The 21,860-nt window shown below is 37.2% G+C and overlaps 1 protein-coding gene across 1 annotated transcript; it reads right to left on the minus strand.

The window, feature by feature from the left end:
* Positions 1–4,783: 4,783 nt before the first annotated feature.
* On the minus strand, positions 4,784–17,433 carry LOC103581810 (zinc finger protein 14 homolog). Its single transcript, XM_008563555.1, is given in 5 exon segments — positions 4,784–5,632; positions 5,634–6,331; positions 8,921–9,007; positions 10,493–10,619; positions 17,362–17,433. Coding segments are annotated over 5 exon segments (1,794 nt in total). The 5' UTR covers positions 17,395–17,433.
* Positions 17,434–21,860: the final 4,427 nt, after the last annotated feature.

Consider the following 21,860-nt stretch of genomic DNA (forward strand, 5'->3'; position numbering starts at 1 on the left):
GATCCCACATACAGATCGGATCCCACATACAGACTGGTTCCCACTGACTGGCTGAGCGAGGTGCGGGTGCGACACTGAGGGTTGCGATCCGTTGCCGGACACGAAAAAAGACAAAAAGGAAAAAAAAAATCCCCAAAGCACAATTAATTAAGTATTTAAATTTTAAAACATAACCATAAAAGATGGAAGCATGGGGATTTAAAAATATATATTGGAGTGGAAAAGATGATTTACAAACATAACACCTAAACAGATGCTATATAGGCACAAATTGATAAGTTTACAACACGAAACCTCTAAATCGCTAAATGGCAAAAAACTAAGCAAAATAAGATAAATAACAAACCAAAATCTGGGGGAGAATGTCACTTTCCATCATTTATAGAGGTCTTACCAGGCAATTAGAAAAATACTAATCACCTAACAGAAAAATGACATTAAAACACATTGCACAGAAAATTTAGTATTTAAAAATAGGAAAACAAAAAAGAAAAACAAAAAAAGACAAAGAAAAAAAAGGAAAACATGCTCAACTTTAAATTTAGTAGAAAAATGCAAATTAAAAGTATAATAACATTTTCTACTTTACATACTGGCAAAAGTCAAAGAATTTAAAAGACCGTTCTGGCAAAAGCATGGGAAAATGAGCACTCTCCAGTGCACCACTGGGCCGGCCCCATATGTGCATTTTTAATAAGGCTAAATTTCCTTTGTTTAGTTTTACCAATTTACATTTTTTTCTGCAGTGTAGTAGAGTGCTCATTTTCCCATGCTTTTGCCAGAACGGTCTTTTAAATTCTTTGACTTTTGCCAGTATGTAAAGTAGAAAATGTTATTATACTTTTAATTTGCATTTTTCTACTAAATTTAAAGTTGAGCATGTTTTCCTTTTTTTTCTTTGTCTTTTTTTGTTTTTCTTTTTTGTTTTCCTATTTTTAAATACTAAATTTTCTGTGCAATGTGTTTTAATGTCATTTTTCTGTTAGGTGATTAGTATTTTTCTAATTGCCTGGTAAGACCTCTATAAATGATGGAAAGTGACTTTCTCCCCCAGATTTTGGTTTGTTATTTATCTTATTTTGCTTAGTTTTTTGCCATTTAGCGATTTAGAGGTTTCGTGTTGTAAACTTATCAATTTGTGCCTATATAGCATCTGTTTAGGTGTTATGTTTGTAAATCATCTTTTCCACTCCAATATATATTTTTAAATCCCCATGCTTCCATCTTTTATGGTTATGTTTTAAAATTTAAATACTTAATTAATTGCGCAAGATAACACTGTGTAGGCCGAACGAACATAAATGAGGAAGTTGTTTGTGTACTGACATAGAATGACATCCAAAATAGATGCTGATAAAAGTGTAGCTGTTGGGCCGGCCCGGTGGCGCACTGCTACAGTGCACCGCTTAAGAGTGCTGCGGCGCTCCCGCCGAGGGTTCGGATCCCACATACAGACCGGTTCCCGCTCACTGGCTGAGCGAGGTGCGGGCGCGACACTGAGGGTTGCGATCCGTTGCCGGACACGAAGAAAAAAAAAAAAAAGTGTAGCTGTCAGGAAGAGGAACTGGGGTTTGAGGACAGGTATGTGATGGAGACTCACCTTTCATTGTGTACTCTTGCATGCTTTTACAAAATATGACCTTGAGCAATGTAACACATTACAGAAAAATTCTATAGAAAAATAAATTTTAAAATAGGGTAATATCTTTCAATCAATATTCCTTGATCACATTCTATACTGAAATGCCCTCATGGGAATCATACTTTTCAAGCATTTGTCAAATTTAATTACTTCTTAATAGTCAGATTACCCCTGTGTCTGTCAACTGTTAGTTTAACTAAAAGGTTTTGTAAAATTTTGGTTCTCACTTAATTTTTGCTTATAATCTGTCATTTTCAATTTCATATTTTAAAATTTTTTCTATCATCTTGAGACAGATGATTTCATCATTGATTTCAGCTTCCTAGAAACATTTCCTACTAGTCCCTAGAAGTGCATTCCATAATTATCAAAAGTGAAATTTTTCTATTTAAAAAACCCTGGGGCTGGTTAGTTAGCTCAGTTAGTTAGAGCATGATGTTATAACACCAAGGTCAACGGTTCAGATCTCCTTACTGGCCAGCCAAAAAAACAAAAAGAAAAAGAAACAAACAAAAAAAACACCCAACTCATTTCCATTGTGGTGTTTTCTTTAACCAATGGTTATTCAGAGGTGTTATTTAAAAGTATATTTCTATGCATGCATTGAAACACACTGTACCCCACAAATAAGTACAATTAAATTTTTTTTTTTTTTTTTTTTTTTTTTTCCGAACATATAGAGACTTTTGCTATGGACTTCTATTTATATGTAAGATATTTTGTATAATTTCAGTCATTTGAAATTGGTCAGACTTGCTTTATGCTCCAAGATACAATAAATAATTTCTTAAATAAAAGAATGGTATTTTATAATTTCTGGATAGTCTATAGACATCCACTATATCAGATTCTTAAACAGCATTCATTCAAATGTTCTATTCAGATTTTGTGCCTACTTGGGAGGTATGTTAAACTGTAGGTTTATCTTTTTTCTTTGAAGTCCTATGAACCTCTGCTTTTCATTTACGAAGGCTGTGTTATTAGCTACATACAGATAGCTTACTCATACTTACACCCTCCTAATGAAATGAATCTTTTGACATTATGATGTTTCTACCTTTTTTAGTATATGTATTTTTTTCCTGTCTTTCAAATCTGTCCTTACTTGCATTCTAATTTTAATTAATTACTGATCTTTTTTAATACTTACCTTCACAAAAGACATTAATATATCATGGACATTTTGGGATGCTATCATTGCCCATTTTTTTTAAAACGGTAATTTAACTTTGTAGAAAGAATCGACAAATTATTTATGGTGATTATCTATTCCTTCAAAATTTCCTTGGTAAACAGTGCCTCATGTTTTTTTTTAAGGTAGAAACTGACAAATTTTTCAATTTTTTTGAAGGGTATAATGACTTTATTCAAACTTTCTATAGCTTGATGAATCAATTAGAAAAATTTACATATTCCTGTAAAATAAAGTTTACTCTAGATATTTCTAATTTAATTGAAATAATACAGAACAAAATATTTAATAATATTAAAAATGTACAGCCTGTAAAATTTCCACTTTCGCACTTGCATTGTTGCATTTGTGTCATTTCTCCTCTTGATCACACCAGGCAAAATCAAGTCTATGTTACTGGTTGTTTCAAACAGATTTTAGATAAGCCCACTGTTTATCCATCTCATTAATTTCTCTAAGTAATTCATTCAAATTCATTGAATGAACAAATTAATTTATGTAATACATGTCTAGTGTTGGCTTTGGGTTTATTGCTTCTCTGCTTGAATATTTAAATATTTATCAAAAATGAGCCACATACCTCAGGTTTTATTATGTAGGACTCTCGTTATCTTTCATATCTAAACAGCCTGTCACTTTAAATTGCATTTTTCTCTTAATCCAAGAATTATATATGGTGGTGTTTAGAAATTTCAGTTTTTGAAAATTCACCTTTTGTTAGTATCTTATTGCCTGAGTTATTCTCAGAAAATGTACACTGCTTTTTGAAATCTGCTACAAACATATCACTTCTTACATCACCTTTACTCTAAAAAAAACTTAATAAATCCATACAGTGTCTTTCCAGAGTGAATTCTCTGATTCACTAAAACAAGGTTAAATAAACATTTCCTCATACTCATTATATTCTAATAATTTTCGTTCCAGGATATATATTACCACAGATTTACTGTGGGACAAGTTGAGATGGTAGATTCTATAAATATTAATAAAATTTTCATGGTTAAATCTTGTTATATGAATGTTCCAAGGGTAGTTATAAAGATGATAATGGTGATAGCCAATATTTGGTGAATAGTTTCTGTTTGACAATAACTATTCCAAAGGTCTTTGCCTGAATTAATTCATTTAATTTTCACAATAACCATATCAGAAAGTTAAAAAACAGTAATCTGAAGTACACAGAGTTTAAATTACTTAGTAATAAAACACAGGTGGTGCATGATGAAACTACAGTGATGCTGAAAAAGATTTATATTAAAGGTAGAAGATTTTCTACATTCAGAAAGTCAACATGGTTATATTCTATAGTTACACTATAACCAAAAACTCTGTTTTAGTCGTTAACAAAATTAATATTTTGTTTTTTTACCAATTAATATTTTTATTAATTTTCCTGTGTAAACTCTGATAATAAATTGTGAGATATGAGGCAAAAGAAATTTACACAGTCACTGGGTTTTCCTCTTACAAACTGTTTGCTGTTTCATAATGAATAATTGAAAACTCAAGGGTTTCCAATATTAATCATATTATAAGTGATATCATGTTGAGTATAGTGTGAGAGTAGGTCTCTACAGATACCTGACTTTCAAAAGACTTCTTACCAGTACAAATTCTGATATGTAAATGGATACCCGAGGAACAGATAAAGTGTTTCCCACATTTCTTTTCTTTTCTTTTTTTTTTTTTGTGACCGGTAAGGATATCGTAACCCCTGGGCTTGGTGTTGCCCACACCGCGCTCAGCCAGTGAGCGCACCGGCCATCCCTATATAGGATCTGAACCTGCGGCCTCGGTGCTCTCAGCACCGCTGCGCTCCCAGCACCGCACTCTCCCGAGTGAGCCACAAGGGTCAGCCCTCCCACATTTCTTATATTTATAAGAGTTCTCTCAAATCTGAATTTGGGGATTTGGGTAAAGACTGTTAAATACATGAAAGACAATATTCAAATACATAGGATTTCTCACCTCGTGTGTATTCTCTGGTGCCTCTTTACCTGTGAAAGACAAGTAAAGACCTTCCCACATTCCTTACATTCATAGGGTCTCTCACCAGTATGAATTCTTTGATGTTGAGTAAGATGTGCCCTCTGCCTAAAGGCTTTCCTACACTCCCGACATTCAAAGGGTTTCTCGCCAGTGTGAATTCTCTCATGTTGAATAAGAGTTGAACAATCAATAAAGGACTTCCTACATTCTTTACACTCATAGGGTTTCTCACCAGTGTGAATTCTATGATGTATAAAAAAATACGATGCACTCTTAAAAGCCTTCCCACATTGCTTACATTCATATGGTTTCTCACCAGTATGAATTCTTTGATGTTGAATAAGATGTGCACTTTGCCTAAAAGCCTTTTTACATTCCTGACATTCATAAGGTTTCTCATTAGTATGAGTTCGCTGGTGTTGAGTAAGTGTTGAGCAATTATTAAATGCCTTGCCACATTCCTTACATTCAAAGGGCTTTTCACCAGTGTGAATTCTCTGATGTTGAACTAGAGTTGAGCGACTATTAAATGCCTTCCCACATTCTTTACATTCGTAAGGTCTCTCACCACTATGAATTTTCTGATGTCTATTAAAGTCAGAGACAGAAGCAAAGGCCTTCCAACATTGCTTACATTTATGGGGTTTCTCACCAGTATGAATTCTTTGATGTTGAATAAGATGTGCACTTTGCCTAAAAGCCTTTTTACATTCCTGACATTCATAAGGTTTCTCATTAGTATGAGTTCGCTGGTGTTGAGTAAGTGTTGAGCAATTATTAAATGCCTTGCCACATTCCTTACATTCTCTTTCTACATTCCGGACATTCATAGGGTTTCTCATTAGTATGAGTTCTCTTGTGTTGAATCAATGTTGAACAACAGACAAAAGCTTTCCCACATTCTTTGCACTCATATGGTTTCTCACCAGTGTGAATTCGATTATGTTTAGTAAGGTGCGCATGCTTTCTAAAGGTCTTCCCACATGTCTGACATTCATACGTTTTCTTATTAGTATGATTTATTTGATATTGAGTAAGTTGGGAGTCATAAGTAAAGTCTCTGCTACATTCCTTAAATTCATCGCATTTCTTTCCAGGAAGACTTTGCTGATGTTTCATATGGTTTGTATAAAAAATAAAGGCCTTTCCACACATTTCATCAAGTTTGTCACCGGTATGAATTCTTACCTGTTGAGAAAGGTCTTCAAAGGTTTTACGTTCACAGAGTTTCTCGCCAGCATAAATTATTTTTTTTAGAATAAGGGAGGTAGGCTGGATGAATTCATTTGATATTTTTTCAAATGGGACTGTCACATGCCTGAAATATTCCTCTTTAGTTTCCTGTTGTCTCTTAAATAGTCCCTTGACTTTCCCGTCATTTCCAAAACAAGATTCCTCAAGGCAAGAACTTCTGACACTCTCCATAATTTTCCATTTTAATGATTCCTTTTCAAAAATGCCATTCGTTAGGGATAACTCCTTAGTCTCATACCTAGATAGAAAATCTGAAAGAAAATAAACATTATATTTTAATGTTTTAGAGGAAATGAAACTTCTATGTTAGAAGCAAACAGAAAATAATACTCTTAAGAGGTAAATGACTTAGATAACTTTCAAATACAGTCAGCTCTCCACATCCATGGGTTCTGCATCCATGGACTCAACCAACCACAATCAAAAATAGTCCAAAAAAAGATTGTGTCTGTATATTGAACATGTACACTTTTTTTCTAGCCATTATTCACTAAACAGACTTTTTTTCCAGTCATTATTCACTAAACAATACAGTATAACAACAATTTACATAGTGTTTATTATATTAGGTAATATAAGTAATCTAGAGATGATTTAAAGTACATGGGAGGATATGCACAGATTATATGCAAATACTCTGCCATCTTATATCAGTGACCTGAGCATCCATAGATTTTGGCATCTGAAGGAGGTCCAGGAATCAATCCCCCACAGATACTGAGGGCCTACTGCACTGGCATTCAATTTGGAAAAAAAAAAGGTTGAAATGGCTGTATTAATATCAGGTAAAAGAGACTTCAAGGTAATCTATATTATTAAAGATAATTTTATCATAAAGATAAAACAGTCAATTAATCAGAAAAACTTAGCAATCAGAAATGTGTAAATGCATACTACAGAGCCTCAAAATAACATGAAGCAAAAATTGACAGGAATAAAGCAAGAAATAGACAATTCTACTATCATAGCTGGAGATTTACAACCAGCTCTCAATAATTGACAGAACAACCAGAACTCCCCCCCCCCAGAAAAAAATCAGTAAAGAAACAGCAGATATAAATAACAGTGTCTACTAACTTCAACTAGTTGGTATTTATAAAACACAGCATGAAAAAGTGCAGGATACATTTTGTTCAAGTGAAGTTAATGTTTAATGGCTGGGCTATTAAACAAGCCTTATACACTAAACAAAAAAAACCCAGAATCATGCAGAATATGTTCTTTGACTGCAACAGAACTAAATTTGAAACCATTAAAATATCTAGAAAAACCTCCCAATATTAGGAAAGTAAACAATACAGGAAATTAGAAAATATTTAGAAAGGAACAATAATGAAAGTATACCTTATCAAAATGCGTGTTACATAGCCAAGGTAGTAGTTAGAGGAAATCTGTAGCTTTAAATGCTTATATTAGAAAAGAAAGGTATAAAATAAACAACCTAAGGTTCCACTGCAAGACAGTAGAAAAAGAACAAGGTAAAACCACAATCAGTAGAAAGTAATTTTAAGAATAAGAGAAGAAATCAATGAATTAGGAAACTGATAAATAATAGAGAAAATTAACAGAGCCAAAAAAGCTGGTTCAATGAAAAGATCAACATGCTTGATAAACACGTCAGCCAAACTGATAAATAAAAAAAAAGAAAAACACAACCATCAGGTACAAAAGAGAAGTTTTCTAATTACACATCCTATATAAATCAAATAATAAAAATAACAAATTAAATGAATAAGAAAATATTATGAACCATTTCATGCCAATAAACACAAGTAAGATAAAATGGAAACATTCCTTGAAAGACACAAACTGTCAAAAGATTACTCAAGAAGAAACAGGTAATACAAATAGCTACATATCACAGAAATTGCAATTATAGTGAAAACATTGCCCCAAGGACATGGCCCAAATGGCTTCCTAAATAATCAAGGAAGAAATAATGCCAATTCTACACAAAATCTTTTGGATTACAGAAATGGCTCCAATTCACTGCAGGAGCTCAACATTACCCTGCTACTAAAACCAGAAAAAAAGACATTAAAAAACTACAGATTTTCCTTATAAATACTAGTGCAAAAATACTTTTAAAATACTAGCAAATAGAAAACAATAATATGTATAAAATACAAGAGTACTTCAAAAAGTTTGTTGAAAAATTGAATTGAACGATAATATAATCTTTCCATGAACTTTTTGAGGACCCCTCATATACAACACAACATGACTCAGAGGAGTTTATCCCATAAATACAAGTTGGTTTAATATTTGAATGTCAATTAACATAATTCAACATATTAAAAAATTTAAAAAGCAAAATGATATGATCATTTGGATAATGGCAGAAAATACTTCTGACCAAATTCAGCACAGAATGATCATAAAAATTCTTACCAAACTAGAATAGAAGGGAACTTACTTTCTCAAGTAAATGGCATCAGTCAAAATGTATAAGAAACATTGTATTCAATAATGAAATATTGAAGGCTTTCTCCCTCAGAGCAGAAGCATTGGGAGTGATTAAAGTGTTTATTATCTTAATCATAGTGATGGTTTCACAAGTATACACATATATCAAAAATTTATCAAATTGTACACTTTAAAACATACAGTTTCATTATATGTCCATAATGCCTCAACATATCTGCAAAAAAAAATAAAAATAAAAATAAGGTCTTTGTAAAAAAATCTGACATTCTCCCCATTTCTCAAACTTTTTCCCAAGACCTTGGGCCTTTGAGGGAAGTTTTCCATACAATATCTCAAAGGAAAGACTCCACCACTCTGACCACTTTGGGCTTCTCTGACATGCATTCCTGATGCTCCACAACACTCTTACTCACCTGGGTACCATCCTGCTTTCCCAGCCATCCAAGGTTCTTTTCCCTGTTCCAATAAGGAAATCACTGATGGCTTTGAAATGGTAAGTCCTGCTCAAAGAAATAGGATGTTAAAAATAAATATATAAACTAAAAAATATTTTGATTTAGTGCTGGTTTCATCTAAAGCAAATTCAGGTTCCTCAGAAGAATGAGGGAGATAGAAAATAACTATTTGGCAAACACCAGAGTAAATAATTATTAAATATAGGAATCATCAATGAAAACTAAAATATGTCGGGAAAGTGTCGTGCAAAAGAGGATATTTGCAGAGTCTCAAAGTACTTCACTACAAGCTACTTACTGATTGCAAAGGTAAACATAGTGACTTTACAATGTAGAACCTTGGCAGATGCCTCTTTAACCAACTGATTGAAGTTAGCATCACCAGTAACAAGAAATATGGACATTTATCTCCTGATGTGATGCACAGAAAAACACATAAATCACTTCTGTAGTATTCTTGCCAAAAATATATAACCTTAATCTAATCATAAAATACCAGACAAACCTGAATCCACGAATATCATATGTAACAACAGGCTAGCACAGTTTAAAAGTTTTAAGGTCACAGAAAAGAAATTTCCAAGATTGGAGAGGACTACAGAGACATGACAACTAAATGCAATGTGTGATCCTGGCTCAGTACAAGTACACGACCAGGATAATTAATGACATGTGAATATGGATACAAATAATTTAGTAATATTGTAAGAAAGTTCATTTTCTGGTTTAGCTAATCATACTATGTAAATTATTAATAGGGAAAACTGGCAGAAGAGTATATGGACACTTGGCATACTGTTTAGCTCTAACTCTTAAAATCATTTCAAACTAAAAAAATTTTTAAATGGGCCCTAGAAAAGCTTCTGAATAAAAGAATGATGAAGAGGTTGGATAGGAAGGTCTTTAAAACATTCATAGAAAGATGCATATTCTCTTTTAATTCCATATTTCCATGAACTTTTAAAATTACCATCGCATATTCACATTAAGCTAACCTAAGGAACACAAGGAGGGAAAGGACAAATGAGGTGGGAAAGGTCTTATTAAATTTAAATATACATGGGTAAGAAAAACAAGAAGCTTCAAGACATAATCAATAGTTCTTCCTGTGAAATTCCTTCAACATTAAATGTAAAATTCCTAGACTGTAACTTTCAAACATAAAAAATGCCAGAGTATGTGTTTTTCTAAATTTTAAATCAACCATCATCTCCTAAATCCTAGAGGCTGTTCTGGAAACATCCTTCCACCATAATCTATCTCCTTCAAAATCAAGAAGAAAAGTTAATTACATAAAAAGGGTAAAGGGTGAAGGTTTATTACATAATAAAGGGAAAGTTTATTACATAAAAAGGGAAAGGTGTGAAGGTCAGTGAAGAATAGGAAAATGAAGGTGCCTGAGAGAGGGACACTATTCCAACAAAACAAAGCTCAGAACAAGTTTTTGGAACAGGGAACAGGAATTTAGACATTTAATGCATCCCTAGAATTCCTAGTGGAGAGAGCATTAGGGGGAACAGACAACCTTACCCAGTGAGACAAAGCTGCCGTAGTTCTCCAGCATCACATCTCTGTATAAGTCTCTCTGAGCAGGGCCCAGGCATTCCCATTCTTCCTTAGAGAAGTCTATGGCCACATCCACGAATGTCACCAACCCCTGAAAGGAAAATTCCATGTAACATTTGTAATACTAAAGAAAATAAATTTCAGGTGAATAAAGGTACAAAAATAGGTTTTCTTGGAAGGCATTCTATAGCAAGCAATAGGTTAGAACTGGAATCAAATAACACAGGAGAAGGCGATAAGGAAATTAATAAAACGCCGTGTTGAACATTCTTGTGCTGTGGGGTGGATACAACCTCTTGCTCCTGTGGGAAACTTCTATTAATTAGAACATGTTGGGAAGCAAACAATGTAAGGGGAACAATGTAAGTGATATAAATTAAAATGGAATAGCTCTATTAATATGCTAAACACCATGTGCCTCTGTGCAGTGAAAGGTTAACTAAGCAGGCTCGGAGCTTTGAGCTCAAACCCTGCACATTCCGAAGAAAGAATGGCCTTTGACTGATTCCTAGGAAATAATCTCTGAGCTCTTGAATATTTTGCCTGGTGAGAGTGTTTCCGTATGCCCAAGATCTTGGGCTATATCAGTTTGACCCGTGGGGGACTAGAGACTGAGTAGCTTAGATCAACCATGTGAGCACTGCACATACCCCAATAAAAACCTTGGACACCAGGGCTTGGGTGAGTTTCCCTGGTTGGCAGTACTTCACCTGTAACACATCATGGCTGGGGGAGTCAAGTGCATCCCCATGCCATCCTACTGGGATGGAACACTTGGAATCTTGCAACTGGTTTCTCCTGGACTTTGTTCCATGAACCTTTCCCTTTCCTGACTTGAATCTGCATCCTTTCAATGTAAAAAACCATGACTGAGTATAACAGTATAACAACTGTCAGTATTCTGAGTCCTGGGAATCTAACCAAAGAATCACTTAGTCTGAGGATGGTCTTGGAGACACTCAACACAGTTCGCATCAGAAGTGGGATTTACTAGGAACACAGCAAAAGCATTGTTGGGAAAAAAGAAATAGGAGGGAGTGGGGGTTGATGAACCTTTGATACCTGGATGGCTACTGAGTCACCGTTGGTATGAGACAGCAGCTATGCTGCAATCAGTTACAGCAAGCTAAACGACATCAGTATCAGTGACTCTTCTCGCAAATGCATTTTTCTTGATCTCAGTCTTGGGAAAGAGCCAACCATAGCTTGCCTTCGTGGAGGGAAGATCACAATTTACATTTACTGTATTGCCACAGGGATATTTGAATTTACCAGCTTGCTGTTATAATGTGGTCAGGAAAGACTGGACTTGATGCAGGTCCTGGGTTTAACAATACTTTGATTATACAATATCAGAAACTGAAGAACAAGTTAGGACTGACTCCTGGGGAGAAGTCCCCACACACAGATGTAGCAGGGAGACTACATCAGGTGGCTGGCAGCCCTGGGAGGCTATAAGTGGATCCTGACAGCAATAGACCCTTGCCCTGGACTGGACTTTTGCATACCTGGTGGTTGATGTAAATGTTTGAAATACTATGAAAGGACTTGAATAGAAGAGAATGTACCAATTTAGACTGCTGTGTTACATTTCTTCAGACAAAGGGACACACTTTACACCCTGCAGTGTCCAATAAGGTGCAAAGGGATCTCACATAGAGTGGACACTGATCATGCTGTGCATCATCCTCAAAGTAGTGGTTTGATAGAGAATTGGAACAGGAGAGTGATACACCTGTGAACTAATGTGGGGGGAAATATAGCATGGAGGGCTGGCCTACATGCCTTCATGAGTATGTGTGCTCACACTCAAGATGAGAAAAGCCAAGACAGAATCCCCCCTAGATAGAATCCCCAGCTTTCCTGGGGTTGGGGGAAGAGCATGTAGGAGTGAATGCTGGTACAGCTGTGCAAATCGTCCTCACATCACCTGAACTTTCTTTTTTTCCTACATGGTGCAGTGGTACTGGGACCAGGGCTGCGACTCCAAGTGACGTAACCAGGGGTGATCCCTAAACAAGAAACTGTAACTTTACCTTTAAACCTTTATGCAGCATTCCTAGGGTCCTGGTAAGATAGATGGTCCCTGCACCCCATCTGGCAAAACTGGGGGTGACAACGAAAGCAGATCTGTTGCCTAGTGGTAGAGACAGCCCACTAGTTCTGCACCTATGTAACCTGACCCTATAGGAATGGGAATGGAATAAGCGAGGCGCAGGAGCGACGCCGAGGGTTGCAATCCTGTTGCCGGTCCCCAGTCCGGTACGGGGGCAACACTGAGGGTTGCGATCCGTTGCCGGACACGGAAAAAGACAAAAAAAAAAAAAAATTGGGGATGACAATGAAAGCAGATCTGTTGCCTAGTTGTAGAGACAGCCCACTAGTTCTGCACCTATGTAACCTGACCCTATAGGAATGGGAATGGAATGAGGGGTAGGTGCTTGTCAGATGGATCTTACTGCCAGCAATGTGGACAAGTACAGTGGCTGAACCTAACTTCTAACAGTGGAAAAGCTTGGGTGAAAATCGATGACAAATAGAGAAAAGGAGAAACAGTAGCTGAGAGTAAAGGAATGAATAAATGGGTTATATATGAGAGAAACCCAATATGACATTAGTGCCTTGAGAGAGGCTAAGAACGAGAGAATGATATTATCTCTTAGCACAATTATGCCAGATGCCCAAAAGGATGAAGCCATATGTTTGCTGAGACCGTCCCTGCTTTTGGAACCTGACACAGCCATCATTCTGGGAGACATTTTGGTCATACAATATGATGACCCAGACCAATCAATAATAACTGAGTGGAACTCTAATAATGTCACAGTATCTTTTGATTCTTATTTTTCAGGTAACATCTACTACAAAGGATATGATTTGGAAAGAAACTTGCAGAAATTAGTCTCTACAGGGTAATCAAACCACAGCTCCCAGCAGACTGATTTACTCAGTAGCTACAAACCTGAATGATCCATCGCTTAGAAAGATGTCCAGTTATAATGGACAAAAGAAAGCTGTGGCATGCTCAAACACATATTTCCTGTTTTTGTAAATGGAAAGCATTTTTTTTTTTCTGGTAGCTGGCCAGTACAGAGATTGAGCTCTAGACATTAGTGTTATCAGCGTCACACTGTAACCAACTGAGCTAACTGGCCAGCCCAATTGAAAGCTATTAAATGGAATAGGAAAAGCCAGTGAGTTTGTCATTGGAATAAAGCAGTGGGCATCACATAAATGGTCCAAATTCCCCCAAGGAATGGCCCCACCCTGAGATGAGGAAGATTATAGAAAGCCTCATGGTCTATCCAAACTAGATTAAATCTAGGTGCAACTACCAGTCATCTAAACCTAGCATGGGGACCCCACCATTTTGGGGTACAAGATATGTATCTTAACTACACTCAGACTATTAGTACACAAAGGCCACAGCACTCATGGTATATTAAACAACACTGGCCCATAAAACAGAAAAGGGCTTTGAGAGAGAGAAATCCAGTCTAGGAACGGTAGGATGAGCTGAATTTTCTTCCCATGAGGAGCAGCATTCAAAGGAAAAATATTTATACTAGAATAAGCCAATTAGAGAGAATTCCCTTTCAAGAGGAAGGCAAGGATGGAAGTCAGCCTGGAAAGATAATGAGGCTTTAGTGAAGTGGGTCAGTCAGAATCAACGAATAATGCTGGTTAATGCTAGGACCCCACACTCGCTTGTACCCTGATCTCACGGGATCTCTTGACTAGTTTAATTAAGATGGAGGCCCAAAGTAGTCATGGGGCATTGGCCCTCTATCCTAGATGCTGAGGCTTAAGGGGTACGCCTATGGGAACCTTATGGACCTCCAAACCTATGGAAGTTCTCTGGGGGCCCTTATAATTCACATTGTTGCACTATGATTGGCCTCACCCCAAAAGCAGATCAGAATAAGATGTATCCTGTAGTAGAGGTAGCAGGGGTAGAAAACTACTCTGAATAATACCTGTGTCCTCCTCACAGGAGGGACATGGGCCTTTTTACAATATGCCAAGCCATCTGAAGGAGCTGGCAATGACTAAGGCTGCAAGAATTTGAGTAGAAAAATAAAACAGTACTAAATTATAATCAAAAGTATAAAATAAGGGGGCTGGCTGGTTAGCTCAGTTGGTTAGAACATAATGCTGATAACACCAAGGTGCAGGGTTTGATTCCTGTACTGCCAGCACCAAGAAAAAAATATATAAAATAAGTATCCATGAGTCCATACTGATATAAATAAACGATATGATAAATAAATAAATGGGAGAGAATAACCAAATCTCCCATGCAGAAAAATTCCAAATAATTTACCTTCAAGGAGGTATAGCGTAACTCCACACTCCTTAAGTGTTTGCTATGCATAGTGACTTCTTCCCCAAGACTATGAAAGTGAGGGGGGTTGCTGCAGGAGGGATATGATATTACAGTGAAGAAAACTGACAAACACGACCTCAGCCAGGCGCTCAACGTTAACATCAACAGTGATTAAGTTTTCATAAGTTCCCTTGATACGATGTGCCGAGAATGACACTTTACTACTGTCATCGTCCTCAACCAAAACCATAGCCCCAGTCTAATCATGAGAAAAACACCAGATAGGTCTTAAGAGACAGTCTACAAAATACCTGACCAGTACTTTCAAGGTCATCAAAAACAAGGAAACTGAGAAACAGTCACAGCCAAGAGTTTAAGGAGACATGATGACTAAAAGTAATGGGTTACCCTGGATGAGATCCTGAAACAATTAAAGGTATTAGGTAAAAACTAAGAAATCTGAATAAAATATGGACTTTAGTTAATTATTATTGATATTGGCTAATTAATTGTGACCAATGTACTGTATTAACATAAGATATTAATAATAGAGTAAACTGCCTATGGGGTATATGGGATCTCTCACACTATCTTTGCAATATTTCTGTATATCTAAAATAAAAAGTTTCTTTAAAAAATGCCTAACAGCCTAACATACATAAAATATATAGCTTGTATGCACTAAAGCCAGTTCTAATTATGCTTCCTTTTTATGTCTTTATTAGATATGGATTTATTATGTTTTTTAACCATTCCTCTTCAGTATGATACCCTCCATACAGCTGATTCATCTCATCCTACTAGCCTCATTTGGCAAAAAACACATTCAAACAAAAACTACAGGGCATAAAGCTTATTACACAAAATCTCTTTATCTCCAGAGAGTTTCTATGAACTCAAGATGGTTTTTATCATAAAATGGCAGAGATTACAGTTATCAGAATGATGTGACCTTCCTGTGAACTCCCAGGATGGTCATCTGTGTTTCTCTAGTGTCCTGTCAAACCTTAATCTATTTCTGTATAGATTATATCGCCCTCACTAGATTGAGAGAAATTTAAGGATGCAGCTAGGTCTTTCTAACCACTGCATTTCCCCCAAATATTGGCACAGTCGTTAATACTCTTGGCATTAATAAATGCTAGTATCTGACCTAAAAATTCTATGCTTGGGAAGTTATTGATAAGGGAGACCTGCAAAGGTGCAAAGATTTGTAAACATAAGAATATGTATCAGAGAACAGTTACATGAGAGAATACTATACACCATTAACAAATACGACCAAACGTTTTTGGGCCGGCCTGGTGGCGCACTGGAGAGTGTGCCGCTTGGGAGCGCAGCGGCGCTCCCGCCGAGGGTTCGGATCCCATGTGGAGACCGGTTCCCGCTCACTGGCTGAGCGCGGTGCAGGCGCGACACCGAGGGTTGCGATCCCGTTACCGGTCAGTAAAAAAGACAAAAAGGAAAAAAAAACAAATACGACCAAACGTTTTTACTAACAAGAAGAGATAGGCATGACAAATTCCTAAGTAAGAAAGCTAATTTTTTAAAAGATCATAATTTTAGGAGAGAGTGTAATGTAAAAATTGAAAATTCCGTTCTGTTTATAGATGCCTGTGATGTGATTCTTGGCATATTCTGTGGATTTTTAGAAAATCACAAAATGAAGAAACAGAGAGCAGATTTGGGAAGAACTCAAGCGATGAAGCCAAACTGCCTGGGTTTGCATTCCAGACCTGCTTTGTACCAGCTTGGGCAAGTTACTTACTATCACATGAATGCAGAAGAATTCCTTAATTATTTCCATTCTGGGGGCTCCAGTTTTGTCTAAACTCACACCTATGGTTGTCCCAGGCATTACAGTCTTTGATTCTGCAAGAGTGAAACTAAATCTTTCTAGGCCATATGTGTACAACTTTGAAGTTACAACAAGTTATATGCCTCCTCCACAGGAAAAATTTCATAAGGGATATGTAGACAGTAAATGAAGTAGATGACATGCATATTAAAAACTCCTATATTACTTGAGCATTTAGCTCTTTTTCATATTTGCAAATATCCATCACAGTTAATTTTATATTTTCATTTTTCCTAACCACACAAAATTCAGTACATAATATAATCATAATAGCTCATATAAATTGAGTATATTTTATGGGTCAGTATTTTTAAGGGCCTTACATGTGTCAATTTAGTCATTATAACAAGCCTACAGGTAAGTGCTTTTATTCCCTCCATTTTACAGATGAGGAAATTGAGGTGCAGAGAATTTAATTTCTCAAGTATATACAGATATTAAGATCCCCACATGGCCTAGGAGGTACTGGAATGAGAAAAGATAAGCATACTGCCTTTCACACTCCAAGCACATATATGGCCTAATACAAAATCATCCTAGCAAATCTCAAACCAGACTTGCTTACTGTTACAAAGTGGAAAGCACATTTTAGGAAACAAAAAACAAAAACAAGAAAGTAGTTCATAGAAGAAAGAAATTTCACCTCACCTTGAACATGGTTTTTAGATCCACAGTAGCCATGCTTCCCTGCTCCTCAGGACACTTCTGGAAAAACACAGAACTGGAGAAGGAGAATGGAATTAGGAAAAACCAGTTGTGTGCAACATAAACTAAGACGTACTCTCATGCTCTCAGCCTGTGCACACAGATGAAAGTCAAAGAGAGAATAGCATCTTTCGTCATCTTTGCATCAAAAAGAAAACTCAGGATGGGAGCTACCTGGGGCTGCAACTTCTCAGAGGTCTCAGATCACTACTTGAGAGAGTCCAGGCATGGTAGGGCTGCGAGGAAGTGTAATCATCTTCACAGAGCTCCTAGGATTCACCACAGGGAATGGGAATTCCTATTCCTGATGACTCTATCTCAGGTGTCTCCCCTTCATGACATGGGGTCTTCTTCAGCTCTAAAATTCTAGCCCAAGATCACAGCTGTAGCTCAGGGTTATTCACTATTAGCTGTTACTTTCATCCTGTGGATCAATGTTCACAGATTCCCCTGCCTCACTTCACCACCCCATACCATATTAATCTGTCTCCCAACCCTAACTTCATCCCACAAATCCATACCTCATCCCACACCTTCCACTCCTACAGAAACAGTAATCTCACCATGCCACTGTCTTCATGTCACCCCAAGAATTTTCTCTGTGGACTTGCCCACCTCACACAAACACAGAGGAGAGGACCTTGATCTCCCTGCTACGGCCTCTGGAAATCATAAACTCAAACTGAGGGAAGTCTCAGAAACTTCAAAGAGTTTCAGCAGACACTGGTTGAGTGCAGGTATAGGGTCCTAACTTAGACCGCTCTGACTGCTATAACAAAATACAATAAAACTGTGTGGTTCATAAATAGCACAAATTTATTTCTCACCGTTTTGGAGGCTGGGAAGTCCAACATCAAGGGGCTGATAGATCTGATGTCTGGTGAGGACCTGTTTCCTGGTTCATAGACAGCACCCTCTCACTATGTCCTCACATGGTGGAAGGAGAAAGGCAGCTTCCTGAGGCCTCTTTCATATGGGCACTGATCCCATTCATGAGACCTCCGCCCCCATGATCTGATTACCTCCAAAAGTCCCACCTCCTAAAACCATCACACTGGGGATTAGGTTTTCAACTATGAATTTTGGGGGGGAGGGCACAAATGGTTCTGGAGGGGCTTGCTGCTCTTGGTGTGAGGCTCGTGGACTCAAAGGCAGCCCAGGAATTTAACACTTGTGTCCCCAGGCTTTAGAGAATTCTAGCCCCTGCTTGGAATGCACATGTGCGTTCTGTGGCGTTGTTCCTAAGCTTCAGAGTCTGGCAGGTGTTAGGCCCTGGCCCTGGTGTATGACTTGAGGTTCAGCATTACTCTACATGACCTTGTGCTTGGGTATGCTTGCTTTCTCTGTGTGATCCTTTTTTGTTTTGTCAAACTGGGAGTGAGAAGATTTGGATTTGAAACTGTGCACATACTGGAAGCTTCCAAGTGTAGTTTATGGGCTTGGTTTGGAGAGGCAAGAAAAACCATCATTAGATCAGATCTAAGATTCCATCCATGATTTAATAAACCAATTTTTTATGCATAGATTAGTAAGAAAATTAAAAAGTGATGTAATGTGTTCTTATTAATTAGCTCCTTTTTTCTTCTTGGCATTTGTAAAACTGTAAACATATTCTTTTTTTTTTTTTTTCCTTTTTGTCTTTTTTCGTGTCCGGCAACGGATCGCAACCCTCAGTGTCGCGCCCGTACTGGACCGGGACCAGCAATGGTATCACAACCCTTGGTGCTGCTCCCACACCTCGCTCAGCCAGTGAGCGGGAACCAGTCTGTATGTGGGATCCGAACCCTCGGCGGGAGCGCCACTGCGCTCCCAAGCGGCGCACTGTAGCAGTGTGCCACCGGGCCGGCCCTGTAAACATATTCTTAAAAGCTTTATTCAAGTAAAATATGCATACCATAAAATTCACCTGTTATAAGCATGCACTTCAATAACTTCAGTAAATTCATAGTTGCGCAACCATCATTTACAATCCAGTTATGAAACATTTCCATCAGCACAAAAAGCTCTCTCCTGCCCATTTGCAGTTAATCTCCACTACAACACTCAGCCCTGATTTGCTCCCTGCCTCAATAAATTTATCTTTTCTAAACATTTCATGTGAGAACTGCAGAACTCACAGCACCTAACAACTGTCCAAACCATTGCATTATGAGACAATGAAACTCTAGCATGACTTCTAGAAGTTTAAGACCATATCCCTAGGATGACCCCAGACCCCCTTAAAATGCCTGCCTGAGAGAGCTCAGCGCTGCCTGAAGAGTTCACTGTTCGTTGTAGCCAAAACCTGGTGATAGGCAGATAGGCTCCTAAACCCCTCTTAGTGCAGTTACTTTAGAAAACTTGCAATTGTAAATCCTTTCTCTGCCCTTTGAGATGTAAATCCACCACCTACCACTCAGAACTACTTCTTCAAAAACGAGAGAGTTTGATACGCAAACATTCAGGAAGATAACTTACTTCTTTGGAAGAATAAGAGCCTAACCTTGGTGGGTTCTGTGTTCCAACTTGCACCACTGCCTCCTGTCATAAAGATCTGAAAATTTTGTTTCTTCTCCATATATTTGCCAACTAGCAAACCAGTTACATGGACCAAACCCACTTTTCACCCTTCAATGCCCTTCCCCTAGCACACCCCAGTCTTTAAGAAGTCTCCTGTTTTTTGTTTAAGGGAAGACGAGTTCAGTTCATGAAGGACTACTCCCTTCCCTATTGCAATGGGTATTACTGAATAAAATCTGTCCTTACTGCTTTAACTAGTGTCTAGCTTTGTTTATCTTTGACACATATAAATAGAATTATATAATATGTAGTCTTTTGCATCTAGTTTCTTTCACTTATAATTTCTAAGGTTCACCCATGTTGTAGCATGTACGATTGCTANTCCAACTTGCACCACTGCCTCCTGTCATAAAGATCTGAAAATTTTGTTTCTTCTCCATATATTTGCCAACTAGCAAACCAGTTACATGGACCAAACCCACTTTTCACCCTTCAATGCCCTTCCCCTAGCACACCCCAGTCTTTAAGAAGTCTCCTGTTTTTTGTTTAAGGGAAGACGAGTTCAGTTCATGAAGGACTACTCCCTTCCCTATTGCAATGGGTATTACTGAATAAAATCTGTCCTTACTGCTTTAACTAGTGTCTAGCTTTGTTTATCTTTGACACATATAAATAGAATTATATAATATGTAGTCTTTTGCATCTAGTTTCTTTCACTTATAATTTCTAAGGTTCACCCATGTTGTAGCATGTACGATTGCTAAATGGTATTCTTTTATATGAATGTACTACAGTTTGCTTATCCATTCACCAGTTGATGGACATTTCAATGGTTTCTAGTTTGAAGATTTTATGAGTAATGCTGCTATGAATACTCCTTTCTGTGGACCTGTTTTCATTTTTCTTCAGTAGATCCTTAGGAGAACTGCTGGGTCATACAGTAAGCTTGTTTTCAACTTTTTAAGAAATTACCAAATTTTTTCCAAACTGGCAGTACCATTTTAACATTCTCAGCAGCAATGAATAGGGGTTCCAGTCTGTATAGAAATGCAAATATTTAGAATAGCCAAACCAATTTGAAAAAAGAAGGTCAATGCTGAAGGATTTAGCCTACCTGATTTCAAATCTCACTATAAAGCTAAAGTAATCAAGTCAGTGTGGTTCTGACATAATGATAAACATATAAATCAAAGATACAGCATGGAGATTCTAGAAGTAGACCCTCACATACAATTAATTATTTTGACAAACTTACCAGGGTAATTCATTTGGAGGACAGTCTTTTCAAAAAATGGATATGCAAATAGAATGAGCCTCAACCCTTACCTCAATCCATATACAAAATTTAACTCAAATCATTGACCAAGTTGAGAAAGTTCTATTCTATTTCTAGTATGTTGAGAGTTTTTATCATTAATAAGTGCTGAATTTTGTCAAATCCTCTCTCTGTGTTTATCGAACAGGTCATGAGGTTTTTGTCCTTTATTCTATTAAAACGGTGTACTAATGATATGGTTTGAATGTGTCCCCCTCCAAATTCAGGTTTTGCCAATGTGATGGTATTAACAGGTGGGGACTTTAAGAGGTAATTAGGTCATAAGGGCTCCTCCCCTAGAAAATGGGATTAAGTGCCCTTATAAAGGAGCTTAATGAAGGGAGTAGGTTCCCTCTTTCCCTTCTACTTTCCACCACAGGACACAGCATTCCTTCCCTCTGGAGAACACAGCAAGAAGGCCCTCATCAGACACCAAATGCCAGTGCCTTGATCTTATAATTCCAGCCTCCAGAACTTTGAGAAATAAATTTCTGTTCTTTATCAATTACCCAGTCTGTGGTATTCTGTTATAGCAGTAGGAAATGGACTAAGACAATTACACTAATTGATTTTCTTCTGTTGGACCAAACTTGCATTCCTGGGATCAATCCCAACTGACTGTGTATAA

The sequence above is a fragment of the Galeopterus variegatus genome, unplaced genomic scaffold (genome assembly GCF_000696425.1).
Source record: "Galeopterus variegatus unplaced genomic scaffold, G_variegatus-3.0.2 Scaffold13992, whole genome shotgun sequence".
Classification (NCBI taxonomy): domain Eukaryota; kingdom Metazoa; phylum Chordata; class Mammalia; order Dermoptera; family Cynocephalidae; genus Galeopterus; species Galeopterus variegatus.